This window comes from Schistocerca gregaria, chromosome 5 (assembly GCF_023897955.1).
Source record: "Schistocerca gregaria isolate iqSchGreg1 chromosome 5, iqSchGreg1.2, whole genome shotgun sequence".
In the NCBI taxonomy this organism is placed as follows: Eukaryota; Metazoa; Arthropoda; class Insecta; order Orthoptera; family Acrididae; genus Schistocerca; species Schistocerca gregaria.
The window spans coordinates 376,197,852-376,214,858 of NC_064924.1; the positions used below are offsets into that span (position 1 = coordinate 376,197,852).

At 38.1% G+C, this 17,007-nt stretch overlaps 1 protein-coding gene across 1 annotated transcript; it reads right to left on the reverse strand.

Moving 5' to 3' along the window:
* Positions 1 to 2,958: 2,958 nt before the first annotated feature.
* LOC126272836 (oligosaccharyltransferase complex subunit ostc-B) lies at positions 2,959 to 8,810 on the reverse strand. The gene is made up of 4 exons (XM_049976039.1): positions 8,539 to 8,810; positions 8,380 to 8,453; positions 4,344 to 4,561; positions 2,959 to 3,387 (listed from the first exon to the last, which is right to left on the reverse strand). The coding sequence occupies exons 1-4, from the start codon at positions 8,675 to 8,677 to the stop codon at positions 3,369 to 3,371; spliced, it is 450 nt and encodes a 149-aa protein (XP_049831996.1). The 5' UTR covers positions 8,678 to 8,810; the 3' UTR covers positions 2,959 to 3,368.
* Between the last annotated feature and the right edge of the window lie 8,197 nt (positions 8,811 to 17,007).

Below are 17,007 nucleotides of genomic sequence, written 5' to 3' on the forward strand. Positions count from 1 at the left end.
TTTGGATTACTAAAGGGTAACTGTAGCGATTTACATAGTTTGATTAGGCTATAATTATGGGCTACTGGTGTATAGTGTCGTCTGTCGAAGGTGTTTGCTTAAATCACACTGTTTTAAGTAAGTTACAATATTACGGTGTAATAGGAAATATGTCAAAATGGTTCACATTGTATCTCTTGAGATGAAAGTGTCCCATATTAAACTGACAGTAATCACCCAACTGAAACATAATTACATGTGGTGACCCACAATGTTTAATCTTAGTTTTTCTTCAGATATTTCATCTGTAACATTACCAAATGCCAAGTATTTTTGTTTGCTGATGATATGAGCATCATAACAACAAAATGTATAGTTTTAAAAATAGCTGTTTGTGAAATTTTCATGGTCAATAGTATATGGTTCCTAGCCAATTCAATGTTATTAAACTTAGAATGTACACAGTTCAGAACTTGAATGCTTCCTTTCAATACATATCTTAAATAATTCTCAGGATTACAACTTGATGAAAAATTCGGCTGGGAGGAACACACCACAGAACTGCTGATACACCCACACAAATCTTTATTAGCTCTTTTTCTACAAACCAACAACTCATTTCATGGAATCATACAAGAGATAAAAATAACCTACACAAACATGTAATGTCACTTACTTTTGTCCAGAAAGGGGTCAATAACTCATAGACGTAATTTGTCAGCAGTGAGAAAAAGTTTATATATTAATAACGTTCAGTTTAAGAGGAGAGTTAAGGAATGATTGATACCAAACTACTTCTATCGTATTGATGATATGCTTAGTAGATATACTGAAAACACAGTACAGTTTCCTTACTGGAACTTTCAGTAAAATCTGACTTTTGCATATCTTCAGTGCAGTAATGTGATGAAAGTAAATATGTGTTGTCAACTGTTTTATGTTCGATGATGTGTGGTTGCAATATCTTAAGAATTATAAACCTCATTGTATATACCGCGAATTTACACATTTGCGAAAAGTCTGGTATTATCTCCGAAATGATTCAGGTTGTTTTATTTATTTATTTTTTTTTTTTTTTTTCACATCCATGAAATCTGTTAAGATCTGTGAAAGGAACATTTGCCTAGTCCCTTAAATTTTGGGCATGCAGCCACGAAAATAAAATTTCTTCCACTGGCATTTCGGCCACATATCATCCGTCCGTTCTCACAGTAATTTATTTATTTGCGCAGATGCATGCCCGAAATTCAATGGACTATTCATTATGCTGCTGCAAAAAGTTGAAAATGAACATTTGCCTCTCTCTTCTTTGTTTCAGTGAATTATGTATTCTTGATTTGTGTCATGTTCTACTTCCTTTAGGATCAATCTCGCTATGGATTTATGAAAGAAAAATTATATTTAATATAATCTATGCAGTCACTGGACTTCTCCAAATCAAGTAGTGGTCCATGGACATTATCGACGGGTTGTACACTCCGGACTTTAATATGGTACATTTCTGCTTGTGGCATGATACAAGATGGCTGCCAACAAAGTTGGCCAACATGTCATATGTTTGAAATATGCAACACATCACACACTGATTACTACGAACCGGACTAAATATATAAAGAAAGTGCCTTTCATGTAGAACTGAAGTTGCTGCTGTCATGAAAATAGGAAAGGGAGGTTTTTTTTATCATAGTTCAAGAGAAGGTAAGGATAAACCTTTTGTGAACTCAATAAAGAATCTACAGAGAAGCACCCTTTAGTGTCTGAGTCCACACCAATTGCACAATAGGAACATACACATTTGGTGCAGCTACACTGCATGAAACCCTGTAATCTCGAGATACAATAAGTGCACAAATTATCTGTGAAAAAAACCACATTAAAACCAGCACAAGAGGCTTAATTTTTGTTAACATAGATTGAAACAATTCTGAGACGAATGCAAGCACCAACCTAGTCTATAGCACAATTGTAACTACAGTTAATTAATGATATCAGACAGCATCACGTAAATAGAATACTGGCTATCAGTGTGAAAGCATCCCATTTTATTGGGCAAATTGGCCAGAGGCTAAGCTCATGTTGCACACTAGTGATGGCCTCATACTGCCTCAGGACAGTGCCACCTGAATAACATCTGCGACCCCCCTTTCATGCATCTGGAACAGTTACGAAACAGAGTAAAGTTACCTAATTTTTGTTCTGTAGCCTTACAGGTAAGATGTAAATGAAAACTGGGAAATGCGGCAATGTAGGATTCCACTGCTTTTCAGCAGCACCTGTACACTGCAACATCAACCTGCCTACATATTGTGCCTGTCACCTGACCATCAGTTGCAATCTTTTTACATCCTCACAGCATTCCTGAAGGTTGTCCTTTACAGAACATGTTCAGGTAATAATGGCAAAAAGCACACTGTGTGACTCTACAGTTCATTTCTGTGAATACAGGAATCAGTTACCAATGCATTAGGTGCAATAGTAAAGACAAACATCAGCTAAAACAAAACAATTCCTTTTTAGTATCAGAAAAATATTTCAGCCGTATTGCACCCAGTAGAAATTATTATAGGCTGCCTGAATGTGTAAGAAACAAGAATTATTCTATAAACAGTGGGCGAGTTCAAACAATTAACAGCATTGTATTTTTGCAGCCTGGTAACAATCTGTTGGAACCCATATAACTCACTTCTTCTGTTACATGATACACCAAGCAGAAACCGACAAACTATTTAACAAACGTTATTCCTAAGCTGCCTTAATTTTCATACTCTTATTACATCTTATCAGTACTACGGCATGATGGGTACAACTTTAAATGTTCATTTATTTATAGAATTATTCTCTTCAAAATACGTAATAATGAAGATCACCTAAAACACAATTACAGACATTTTCCAATTATCATTATGAAAGGATAACAATTTGCATTATTATTAAGGTTATCAAAGGGACTTAGGCAGGATTTTAGCACTCCAAAAACCATTTCAGACACAATTAGTCTAATTTTTAATATCACAAATACACCACTCATTTGTGAAATGTGTTCATGCCACACTTAAACTCATTATTTTCAAGCCAGACTGATATATGATTTCACCTTGTACTTCAATGTTTATGTACATTATTCATTATCGCTGTTACGCCATTTGTATGCCTTAGTAACTTAACAGGTATTTTCCTTCCCAGGTAAGTGATAATATAATCAGTTAAATGGCACAGGCTGAAAAATCCATGCCAATAATAATTCATACAAGTTCTTCCATTCAGTTTACTATTAAACATGTTTTAATGTGTTCTCTTTATAAATCCACATAGAAAATGATTGCCATACAAAATCACCAGTTTTGTAAAATGCACAATTCACTTATCTTCAAAAATATTTTTTATGTTCTTTATGACTGCAGATATCCCCTGTAAAGAAAAATATATCATGAGATGTTTATTACCATGACCAGTTTGCACAGTCCATACATATCCAGATTTTTACAATGAGTTTTACACAAATTTTCATTAGCTCAAACTTACATGGTGACTAAAAGTATTTAATTTGTGTAATTTTAAGTTCTGAGATAATGATGAAGGAATTAGATTATTAAACAAGACATAAAAAGTAGTAGACGGATTTTCTTACCTGGTTGGTAAAATAATTGATTATGGTTGAGGTACAGAGGATATAAAATGCAGACTGGTAGTAACAAGAATTTTCAGAGAAAAAGAGAACTTTACCAATATGGAATATAAATTTCAAGGTTTGGATGTCTTTCCATAAAGTATTCATCTGCAGTGTAGCATTACACTGGAGTGGATTACAGACAATATACACAAGACCAGAATAAGAGATTTGGTATGTGGTGTTACAGAAGAATGGTGGAAATTGGATGGATAGATCAAGTAACTTATAAAAGGTGCTGAATAAAATCGAAGAGAAAATAGCTTTGTGGCACAACTTGATTAAAAGATTGGGTGGGTTGATAGGAAATATCACGAGGCAGCATGAAAATTTGATAACGAAGGTGAGAGGGAGAGGGAAAGGGGGGAGGGGGGAAGGAGGGTGGGGGGCAATTGTAGGAGGAGATCAAGGTTCAAAAGAGTGTATGTTCCAGTAATCATTCAGAGGTGTAGAGACTTCTTCAGGGTAGATTAGTAGAGAGAGATGTATCAGGCCAATCACTTGACAGGAGACTACAATAGCATGTAAAACAAAATGTCTTTGTGGAGCACAGTTGTCTGAACTGAATTACAGCAATTTCTATACAAACATATTATATCCTATATCACGGTATTTTCCTGTTAATAAAGATTATTATTGTAAAGAATAAAGTATGAATCTCTATTAGCGAAATGAAATTAAGAAGGAATATACTTACGGCAACTTCATGCGCATAAATATCCAACATGTGAAGAATGACACAAGAATGCACAAGAATCCAACAGATATTAGAAGTATCCGATTGAGCTTGGGCGTAGAAGGACTGTGTGTATGGTCTAACACAACAAATCCCAGTCCACCCATTGTAAAAAGAAAACTGGATGCTAATCCTTCCATTATGTACTGTCCATTTACACGGTACGGCATGAAGGCAACCTGTGAAATAATTCAACATTAATGACAAATACAATTACACAAATTTACACATATAAAACAAATGTATATAACGGTGTTGAATATGCATGACTCTGAAAACAAGAGAAAACTTTGAATTAGAGAAAATAAAATTAGTTCTTTGTGTCAGAAGAAATTTGGAATGCAATTTCTTTCGAGTACAAAAGAATCTATGAATCAACATCTCATAAATGAATAATACAGCTTCACAGCATGCAGCAAAAGAGTGCCATCAGTTCTAGTGAACAACAGAAGCCATTGGTACATTATCTGAACTGAATGTCATATGATGCATAGATGATGGCTGAGAGGTTACACGTCATTCAAATGTGTTTTGTTTAGATTAGGCCCTACTTCGTTAAGTTTTTAGGGGTGCTGACTTAAATAAAATTCTTTATTAGACCTGTATATTAGTGGACCATAATATTAAGGCACCTGGCAATGAGGACACTTCGGTTGGCATATTTTGATACACTTGTTTACCTTAACATCACCACACGTTTTCATAAACAGTCAAGTGCAATAACATTTTGGTTGAATAATTGGTCTACTGGGGGCAGATGATGATTGCCGGTCAGCTTTGACCAGTAAAGAGTGTCCCCCCCCCCCCCCTTTTTTTCTGATCCATAGCATAGTCCAAGGTTTAGGTTGCAATGGAAGAGTTCATTTGGTTGTGCTTAGTGATGTTGGGTTTACAGCTTGTTGTAGTGAAGCTGTACATGGAACACTGAAGCAAACACACCAGAATCTGCCAAGTTGAAACCAAGAAATATGTGGCCTCATAATTCATGATGGAACTTGAACAAAGGGTTTTTAATTTGTTAGCTACAAGAACAAATGGATCCCTCAGGCAAAATAAATACAGAAAACCCTCACATCCTGACATCTCCACACTTCGAGCCATTACCATCCACCACAAAGAAATTGCCTGTTAAAGACTAAACCCGAGGTGTCAAAAACTGGCAGACAAAGAAAAGCCATGCTAAAGAATTCTAACACTTACCAACAGTGTTGCAAAGGAATGGATACACAGCTCTACAAACTGAATGGGTGTTGCAGTCACAAGCACTGTGGAAGAGATTGAGGCAGAAAAAGAACACCTACAAATCACACATCTGGCTTACACAGCCTCAATCAATGTAAAGATTGGCAGACTCCTATTGTCACATCTCACTTGTCTGAAGAAAGACAAAAAGTCTTCTTTCTATTATTTAAGATAATTTATGTCTCCAAAAACCAGGGTGTATCTCATTCCATGTACTATGTGTGGCAGGCTATTAGGAAAACTGAAGATATGTGCAAGGGAAATCAGTGAGACATCTGACAAAAGCAACCAAGCAAGTCTGCTGCCGCCACATATTGCCTTGAATATAGTCACGAAATGGAATATGATGAGACCAGTACCAATCGCGCAAATGCCACATTGTGGGACAGCAGGAGCGAGATGCCTGTCTGTGCTGAAATAAAGATGTCAAAAAACCTAATAAAACATGGCGGAGGCTTGGGGTCGAAATTCAGTTTTTATGAAGATAGTGGTAGCCATTTCATTCACGAAAGCTGGGAACGCTGCAATACTGTGTTTTACGAAACAACACTGCAGGCTCTGAAATACAATTGAGCATTGAAGGGCCTACAGCCACCAGAAATTAAGCCTGCCTATAAACAGTGATGTGACATCAACAATATATGACAATCTGGTTTGAGTCCAGGCAGCAAATACATCTAGGACAGTTCACCATACCTGAAGATGACCAACTGTGTTGGTCGTCCAAATATTCTGCACGAAATGGGATCAACAACTCTGCTGCACTCCTTAATGCTCACCAATAATAAATCATACCAAGAAAACAAAAAGACATCACAGTTTAGTTGTTAGTTTGCAAAACTAACGATTGTAACATTTCTTTGGCTACAATGCACATTCCCCAATGAAAATTTATGAGTTGTGTGTTTTATGTAGTTATACCACCACCCCCACCCAGGACCCCCTGTTCCCAGGGATATACTTTTTGTCAGTTTTTGTTCTGGTAATGCTGTCATATTGTTGCTGACATCATTGACTGGTTGTTTCTTGAGGCTTTTATCTCCACTATGTTGATGATGCAATCAATCTACTGTGCACAGTAAATCTTGAGTCATTCGGAAGTTCAGAATGAGCCTCGAGAAACAGTGTAGAATAAAAGATGCATATGTTATTATAGCAGAGCAAAACATGTATTAAAACAGCTTACGGACTAATAAAAAATTATAACATTTTTTTTAAAAAAATGGTGTTTTAATAAGACTTACCAGCTTTCAAATATAGCTTAAATTTTGTGGAGCATAACAAATATTCAAAAAACCTAATGAATTGCATGCAATGAGATGCAAAGTATGATTGCTGCCAAATATTATCGGAGTAACCTCCAACACATCGCACTTCGGAATGAAATTACAGAAAGAAACAAGTAACAGCTCGAGAGAGCTTCTACATTAAGATGCTGACTGCCCATGCATAGTGATGGATGATTCACCGCCAGGCAACACGGTGTCAGATACTGCTGTTGCCACAAGATGTCACGAGCAAGATGCGGCTATGGTTACCACCAGCCTCATGGCACTCAACTTGTTAAACTAACAATGCCCAAGAACACTATGACCAATATAAACAGCAACTCAATATAATTTCCCTAATCCTGTCACCCTTGTAGAGGAGAAGTGTCCTCGCCTCGATCACAACTTCAGCCCTTGTACCCACATATCTGCAGTCCACCATCTACATCGACATTCCATAATCCTCTGTACATTGCATTTGATGAAAAAATTTACAATGTGAGTGAGTTACTCTCTTCCTTGCCAGCCATGACGTGTGGTGTGTTAACCTAAAAACCCGGAACAGGTAAACATTACACACCTAAAATTACATCCAATAATGCATCCAACTGCATGTACAGACGAAAGCAAAACGAGTTTTAATTAAAAGAAAATTTACATGAACAGCTATTTACCAGAAAGACTGCTTGTGGAAAGTGCAGACACCATTGTTACTAACGCACAAGTTTAAAGAGCCATTTTGGCTGCAGCAGATGGATGTTAAGTCATAACAAACAAAGTAAAGACAACGGGCAGATCTGGAAAGGCATTATTTGTGTACTGTAACACTATGAGATACATTATTTAGGAATACTTGCAAACACCACATGCAGCTTGCCTAAAGCATAAAATTGACAACATACACACTAAGAGCCGATCTGATCACATAAGAAATGATTGCCAATGATCCAAATGCGACTTTCCTTGGTCTGTTCGAACAGTTGCGAAACATTTGCCAGTATATTATGCGAAGTAAAACACATAGTACTTACATGCAGTGTTGTGTCAACGCCCATTGTTATAAAGAGGAAGCGTGAGTGGAATTGCGCTCCAAGAGCCAGACTAATGGAACACCTTTTTCGCCATCACTACACTTTGACCATATTTTAATAATGTAGCATTTGTTCAGAGGTTCACACAATACTTTCCTCAGTATTACACTGCTTCTTCAACAGCTTGCACGTCTTTTAAATTAGATATCTAACCCAGAAAAAATTGTTTCTGCTGCTCTGCATCCTACTATGCTTCCTTCATAAGAGTCACAGTGCAGTCAACATTTTAGTTGCATAATTTACTTGCTCAACTGATATAACGAAATAACGTTTCTAACAGAAAAAATGCCTACATTTACAGAAACGAAAAACATATTCCAAACATAAAAAGGCCATGACTTAGGCAAAGCTGATATACGGAATTAAGAAAGAAAAACCTTATTGTGAAATACGTACCGGTCTCGAATGACCATGTTCATCTGTTGTCGACCCAACACTCGGCGGTTCAACAATTACGTCATAAATAATACCTGAAAAGAGATAATGCGTTTGAATAACGATAAACAATGCGTTGGTTTTTTAAAAAACATTAAAGTCTGTCAGCCGAAAACGAACCTCCGGTTACCAGAAAATAAGACACCAGCACAAGAGAAAACATAACCATAGCAGAAGGTTGATGAAACCATGATGGTCGTTTTATTTTTAAGTTAGGAACTTCTAAGACATAAAAAGGTATTCTATACATAAATTCCATTGTTATTTTCGCAAAAATATTCCCTCAGTCTCTATTTGTTTACTACACGCAACCCAACCAGAGACTTTCATATCTTGCTACTTCGCATCTTCACACGTACACACAACGGACACGTGTGTATTAATGGAACAGAGTTATTATTACATTAACGTAACTAGCAGAGAGCGAATACTCCAGCGTATACTGGAAGATACATATACCAGAAGAAAGAAAAATGTGGTGTAAAATGCATACGTAGTATAATACTTAAAAGATAATCTACTTAAAATAATCGATGAAAAATTTCTTACGTCATCAATATGCCTGTATAAAAAGGAATGGGACAAGTACGGTCTCGAGTCGAAGACGTAGAAGAATGAACGAATTCAGTATATTTGGTGACGGCGATGTTTTTTTAAAGAAAAATCCCAATCCAAAAACTTAGTTTGTGAAACACACAATAAAGGGTAAGCTTCGAACTCACATAATGTCATAAACAGAACTATTAACGAACAGTACACCAAATTTATTGAATTCTCCAACAGTATAAACTAAATTGGAAGTATATTCCGAGCTACTAACAAAAATGGTCAGCAAACACTGTTTACCCCTGCGTTCAATAAAATAAGTCACCTACATAGATACTTTGAAACTTGTCTGCCATGAACTGTTATGCCTGTCTGAGCATCACATTGTGTCCGATATGGTAAAAGTAAATATCAGTGGTTATAAACTAGTAGCACATATGAGTAGAGAGAATAAGATGAAGGGAGGTGTTGCCATATATGTCAAAAGTTATCACTGTGTAGAAAGCTTAGATGCAAAAAAGCTTTGTCTAGAGCAACATTTAGAAGCATGCGCCTGTCAACTTAAACTGAAGGAGGGCTCTTTTATAATTGTAACAGTATATAGATCCCCTTCAGGGAACTTTCATTTAGTCCTGGAAAACTTGGATGCCTTGTTGTGTATCTGTCAGCTAGGGGAGAGCAAATTATTATTTGTGGGGACTTCAATGTTGATTCACTTAAAGAGTGTAATAGGAGAATGACCTGGAATTCTTGCTCGGTTATTTCAATTTGACATCTGTCATTAATTTTCCTACTCGGGTTGTAAAGGACAGCAGCACATTGATATATAATACTTTTATAGACCAAGACAGGTTTAAAAACATAAATTCTTGTCCTGTTGAGATTGGGCTTTCTGATCATGATGCACAGCTAGTTACAGTATATGACATACCTCCATTCAGTAATTCAAAACTACCCTCCAAAGTTGTGCATTCAATTAATGACTCAACAATTAGAAATTTCAGAGAAAATCTTCAGCAGTTAGCCTGGGATGAGGTGTACAACGAACCTGATGCTAATTTAAAATATAACTTATTTCATAATACACGTGTAAGAAAATTTGAAAACTGTTTCCCCAAGAAAGTAGTTAAATCTAATTATAAGAAACCATGCAAAAAACCATGGCTTACTAAAGGAATAAAAATATCTTGTAACCACAAAAGGGAATTGTATGCAACAACAAGAAAAAGTAATGACCCAGAAACAGCCAAATATTATAAAAACTACTGTGCTACATTAAGAAAGGTGCTTAAAAAGTCCAGAAGCATGTACATCATGTCTAAGATTAATACCTCTGATAACAAAATCAAAACAATTTGGAATATTATTACAAGGGAGACAGGGCAACCAAGAGTACAGGATAATGGCATCACCATCGAAGCAATTGGAAACTTGATAAACAACAAGCCAGAAGTCGAAAGCATGTTCATTAGAAGAAGCAAGACAGTTAATGGAAGAGGCCTTACCCACACCATTTGATACAACTGAAATTCCAGCCACCTTTCCTGCTGAAATTAGGATGATAATAAGCTCTCTTAAGAATAAAAGCTCACATGGAATTGATGGCATTTTCCAGCAGGATTATAAAAGCTTGTTCCCAAGAAATAAGTGGGATCTTAGCCACATATGTAATAGCTGCCTGAAGTGGGGTATGTGCCCAGATAGACTGAAGTTTGCCATCGTTAAACCACTGTATAAAAAGGGGGAAACACCTGTTGTCAACAACTACTGCCCAATCTCTCTTCTGACTGCCTTATCCAAAATTTTTGAAAAACTAATATATTGCAGAGTAGCTTCATACCTTTGTAAAAATAAAGTTTTAACAAAATGTCAGTTTGGTTTCCAGAAGGGTTTTTCAATGGAAAATGCTATATATACGTTCACTAATGAAATATTAAATGCTCTGAGTAAGCAGAAGTCACTCATTGGGATTTTTTGTGATCTATAAAAGGCTTTTGATTGTGTAAATCATGGAATACTTCTAGATAAACTCAAGTACTGTGGTATGAATGGGACAGTGCTCCAATGGTTTAAATCATACCTAACGGGAAGAGTGCAGAAAGTTGAAATAAGCAGTTCACATAATACTCAAAAAACTGGTGATTTCTCAAACTGGGGAACAATAAAGAATGGGGTGCCGCAAGGTTCGGTCTTGGGCTCTCTTCTGTTCTTAACATATATTAATGATTTGCCATTCTATATTCACGAAGATGCAAAGCTGGTACTTTTTGCTGATGATACTAGTATAGCTATCACACCCACCAGACAAGAATTAACTGGTGAAATTGTAAACCGTGTTTTTCAGAAAATCATTGAGTGGTTCTCTGCAAATGGGCTCTTATTAAACTTTGGCAAAACACAGTATATACAGTTCCACACAGTAAATAGAATGACACCATTAATAAATATAGACTTCGATCAGAAATCGGTAGCTAAGGCAGAGTATTCAAAATTTCTAGGTGTATGCATTGATGAGGGGTTGGACTGGAAAAAACACACTGAGGATCTGCTGGAACTTTTGCGTTCAGCTACTTATGCTCTTAGGGTCGTTGCAAATTTTGGCGATAAACATCTGAATAAATTAGCTTACCAGGCCTATTTTCATTCTCTGCTTTCGTATGGCATCATATTCTGGGGTAACGCATCATTGAGTAAAACAGTGGTTGGTTGGTTGTTTGTTTGGGGAAGGAGACCAGACAGCATGATCATCGGTCTCATCGGTGTATGGAAGAATGGGGAAGGAAGTCGGCCGTGCCCTTTCAGAGGAACCTTCCCGGCATTCGCCTGCAGTGATTTAGGGAAATCACGGAAAACCTAAATCAGGATGGCTGGACGAGGGATTGAACTGTCGAGTAAAACAGTGTTCATTGCACAAAGCGTGTAATCAGAATAATTGCTGGAGTTCATCCAAGATCATCCTGCAGACACTTATTTAAGGAGCTAGAGATCTTCACTGTAGCCTCGCAATATATATATTCACTTATGAAATTTGTTATTAACAATCTGAATGAATTCAAAAGTAATAGCAGTGTACATGGCTACAACACAAGGAGAAAGAATGATCTTCACTACTCAAGATTAAATCTAACTTTGGCTCAGAAGGGGGTAAATTATGCTGCCAAAAAGTCTTTGGTCACTTACCTAATAGCATCAAAAGTCTGACAGATAGCCATATAGCATATAAAGACAATTAAAAGAATTTCTTAATGGCAACTCCTTCTACTCATTAGACGAATTTTTGGTTATAGTAAGTGGGTGATTTCCCCAACTCCCACAAAAAATATTAAGTGTCATGTAATATTTTGTGTAATTTAATATCTTGTATAGACATCTTTTATTAACCTGACACATTCCACATCATTATGAAGTGTCGTATTCATCATCTATGGAACAAGTACTAATCTAATCTAATCTAATAACTATAAAGGACATTGCTGAATTATATATACACATGCATATACAGGATGAAGCGAAATTCGCGCTCTCGGGCGTCGCTGCGCGACTCCTCACATGCCAGCGATAAAAAAAAGTCTGTCACAAAATTTCGTCCAGTGAGTACATCCGGCAGAAAAAGGACATTAAAGTGTGGCAATCTGGCAACACTGTAACCAAGTGTATGGTAACTACCGCTTTCAGAAAATGTTAGTTATTACGTGGATAGAATTCTGGGTTTGCATGTTGGAGGTCGATGGTTCGATCCTGGGTTACGGTGCATCTTTTTTATTTGCTAACTTCTTTCTAACATTTCCTACTGTAATACACACGATTTCTTAGGTCACATGTTTCCTAAATTAAAACATTTTGTAACGCTAACAAATAAGTAGACACTTGAAACAAATGACTTGTCATAGGACAGAGTAACTAAAAAAACAATATCAATTTCGAGATGCTCAATATGATAGCACAATACAATAACACAACATCTACTTCTCATGTCTATTACATATAATATGAGTGCTCAGATGTCGTGCATTAGCAACCAGTGACAATAATAATGCCTATATTAATGACTATATGACCTTTACAACAGAATACCTTGTCCTCAGAAGAACAGATGCTCAAAGAGACTTCCCTGCACGTCAAAAAATAGAGCAACCCGCCGGATCATACATCTCTGGACCCTTCGCAGGAATGCCGAATTGAACACACGCAACCAATTCTTCCAAATTTATCAGCAGAGTAAAGTACACATGCTCATTCAAGTGTCCCCACAGGAAGAAATCCAGGGGATTTATGTCACGTAAATTCGGTGGCCATACAACTGGACCTCCATGTCCAAGCCATTTCCCTGGAAATTTTATGTCCAAATACTGTCGCTGATTAATTCGATAGCATGGAGGTGCACCATGATGTTGGAATCATTTCCTCAGACGAACATGTAGTGGAACATCTTTCAGCGAATGAGGCAGATAGTTTGAGAGGAATGTCTGATAAGTTCATGCAGTCACTGGTCAGGCAACATTTGGGGGCCCAAACACCTGTCATCCAATATTCCAGCCCAGACATGGGTATCATAGCAAAACTGATACCCACGGTTGCAGGTGATGTGTGGGTTAACCTCACACCAATGGTGGACATTGTGCATATTGAAGACGCCCTTATGAGTGAATGCTGCCTCATCCGTCCATATTACAGTGTTCACGAAGTCTTTTTTGGCTTCCTGCTGTTGTTGGAAGCATTCACAGAATTTCATACACTGATGGCGATATGAAGGTGCAGGTGTTGCGTGAAAGCATAATGATAGGGGTGTAGCCCATGCTCGTGCAGTATGTTAATGAACGTGCATTGCAAGACATGCAGCTGCCTTGCTACGCTACGTGTACTTCGCTGAGATACTTGGTGTATGACGTCCAGAATAGCTTCCTCAGTGGCTGGAGTATGGTGAGTCCGTGGACGACCTCTGTCACTCGATGGTGGAGGGAGAGAACCTGACTCCATAAGGCACAGCTCCAGATGACAAAACACGTTTTTATCTGGATGGCGTCGACGAGGATACAGCACCATATTCATGAATGGCAACACCAGCTCGGTTATCAGATGCACCAAGGACCAGAAGCATATCCACATATTCATCGTTTGTGTATGCCATACATCTGCCACACTGGTTTTGACATTTACAATTAGGAAATTCGATATGTGTATGCATGTACTTTGCAGTCTGTCACAGGTGTGTTACTCTACTCACAACTAGTCCCTGTCTGGTTGGCAGCACACACAGTATAATCACGCTGTCAGGCCTGTTCGGTGTTACACATAACGCGAATTATCCCCCAGACAAATACTGTTCTGCATGATCCATCCCAACACTGCTAATTGTGAAATGTTCAGTTTAGAATTATATGGTTTCCCTAATGGTAATAGAAGTGATGTTTCACCAATTCAATCGATAGAATATTGATAATAATAATAATAATAATAATAATAATAATAATGCACTTAGATACATACTAAACAGCATGTGGTTACCAGACTCAATGCTGATAGCTGTAATCAGTGGGACGATGGTGATAACTCATAGAAATAGTAACCGAGTTTGGACATTATTTGCAAAGCACGTTGCTAGTGCTGCTGTTAGCGTAAGTATTGTATATGTACTGGGTTTGATTACTCGGAGACCAGTTGTTCTTGAGCGTTCTCTCAAAATCAAGCCTGGTATTGTAAATGTACGTTCGCTGCTGGCCATTAATGGTTACTTGCTTACTGCTATGTTAATTGCTCTTGAGTATTGAATCTAACTATCTTTTACTTGTCAGTTGCAAGAGTCTTTGCCTAAATTGCTTGCTCATATACACTCATGCTCATAAATTAAGGATAATTGCAGAATGTGGTGCCACACAACGTGGCACTACACAAAACTGGCGCTTATATCATAGGCACATAGGGAACACACATGACACAGATCTGTAAGTCAACGGTATTGGTGATAAGTTGAGAAAACCGTCCCGAAACATGTGCTACAAAACGCCACTGTTTCCTGTGCATGTACCCCAACATCACTATGGGATATGATCACCATGCACACGTACACAGGTCGCACAGTGGGTTGGCATACTCTGAATCAGGTGGTCGAGCAGCTGCTGGGGTACAGACTGAGAGCATCCCAGACGTGCTCGATGGGGTTTAGGTCTGGAGAACAGGCAGGCCACTCCATTCGCCTGATACATTCTGTTTCGAGGTACACCTCCACCATGGCAGCTTGGTGGGGCCATGCGTTATCATGCATGAGGAGGAAGGTGGGACCCACTGCAGCCCTGAAAAGGCGGACATACTGGTGCAAAATGATGTCCCAATACACCTAACCTGTTACAGTTCTTCTGTCAAAGACATGCAAGGGTGTACATGCACCAATCATAATCCCAACCCACACCATCAAACCATGACCTCCATACAGGTCCCTTTCAATGAGATTATGCGGTTGGTTCCTGGTTCACGCCAGATGAAAACCCGGCGGGAATCACTTTTCAAACTACACCTGGACTTGTCCGTGAACATAACCTGGGACCGTTGCTCCAATGACCATGTACTGTGTTCTTGACACCAGGCTTTACGGACTCTCATGTGACCAGGGTCAGCGGAATGTTCCTTGCAGGTCTCTGGGCGAATAAACCATGTCTGTTCAGTCGTCTGTAGACTGTGTGTCTGGAGACAACTGTTCCACTGGCTGTGGTAAGGTCCCGAGCAAGGCTACCTGCAGTACTCCATGGCCATCTGCAGGCACTGATGGTGAGATATCGGTCTTCTTGTGGTGTTGCACACTGTGAATGTCCCGTACTGTAGCGCCTGGAAACGTTTCCTATCTGCTGGAATCGTTACCACTATCTTGAGATCACACTTTGTGGCATACAGAGGACCCGTGCCACGACCTGCTGTGTTTGACCAGGCTCCAGTCATCCTATTATTCTGCTCATCGTAACGTCATTAATATGTGTTCATTGCGCCAGTTTCAACACACAGTCACCATTAGCATGTATTAAAATGTCTGCACACTTACTCACTGCACCATACTCTGACATGCACCGACACACCTCTGCGTTTGTGGACTGCTTCAGCGCCACCGTGCGACGATCACAGCTCAATTGCACATCATAGTCATATCCCGAGGTGATTGAAACCCGAAAACCTCCCACCAAAGCATTGTTTCACCATGTATCAGCATTATCCTTAATTTATGAGCATGAGTGTAGTAGCTTGTCCATATAGTTGTACTGTCAATTGTTCTTTTGTGCTCTCTCAGTAATTCACGCCTTTTGTCATAAGTAAGCTAGCTGCTGTGTAGTGATGGTCACTTGTTTGAAAGCTGTGTTATTTTGCTTGTAAATATTGAATCTAATTGTTTCTTTTTTTGATCAGTTACGTGTGCTATTGGTTGAAGAATATTTGTTTATTAGCTAGTAGCTCATTATGATCGCTTGCTTAAGGCTGTGTTATTTGATTAAAACTGTTTTCTTTCAAACTTTCATAAATGGTTTTACTGCTTAGTCATGACTTTTAGCAGATACAACACTCTAACAAAATAGTTTGCAAGGTTATGTCCAGTTAGAATTGAGATTGTTGTTTGGAATTAGTCTAGAACTTAATGAATTAAGAAACTTTATACAAGCCATTTAATTGGAACTGTTTTTCCTAATGTGAGATTTCTAATTGTACTGTAGTTTGAAATTAACAATCCTGCTGCTTTGTTTTATTGAAAAGAAATGTTTTTAGTGATGCCCAAGTGTGTCTTATTCTATATTGCTCATGTACCGATGTATGTTCTGTGTGCTCTGTTGTTTAAATACATTTTGAAAAGCGGCAGTGTCTTTCCACTCTGGGACCTCTGTGCCCAAGCAAGTTAAGTATCACCTAGCTTCCCCCTGATTTTTTTTATAATCATGAGTAATTTGTAATGTTTTCTGTGTTTACAGCGTTCTCCACCATGGAAGCGAGAAGTATGTCGGGCGTGAACTACTTAACGAAAGAGAATTTGCAGTTTGAACTGAGTATAAGAGGTAAACTGAATCAAGG

What these genes read in the sequence shown, in the direction of transcription:
- LOC126272836 (XM_049976039.1), bottom strand. Translation starts at nt 8,677, where the DNA reads ATGGAATTTATGTATAGAATACCTTTTTATGTCTTAGAAGTTCCTAAC. An exon ending in TTATTTTCTGGTAACCGGAG is followed by an intron (nt 8,454 to 8,538) that starts GTTCGTTTTCGG and finishes ATCTCTTTTCAG; the next exon opens with GTATTATTTATGACGTAATT. An exon ending in AACATGGTCATTCGAGACCG is followed by an intron (nt 4,562 to 8,379) that starts GTACGTATTTCA and finishes ATTATTTCACAG; the next exon opens with GTTGCCTTCATGCCGTACCG.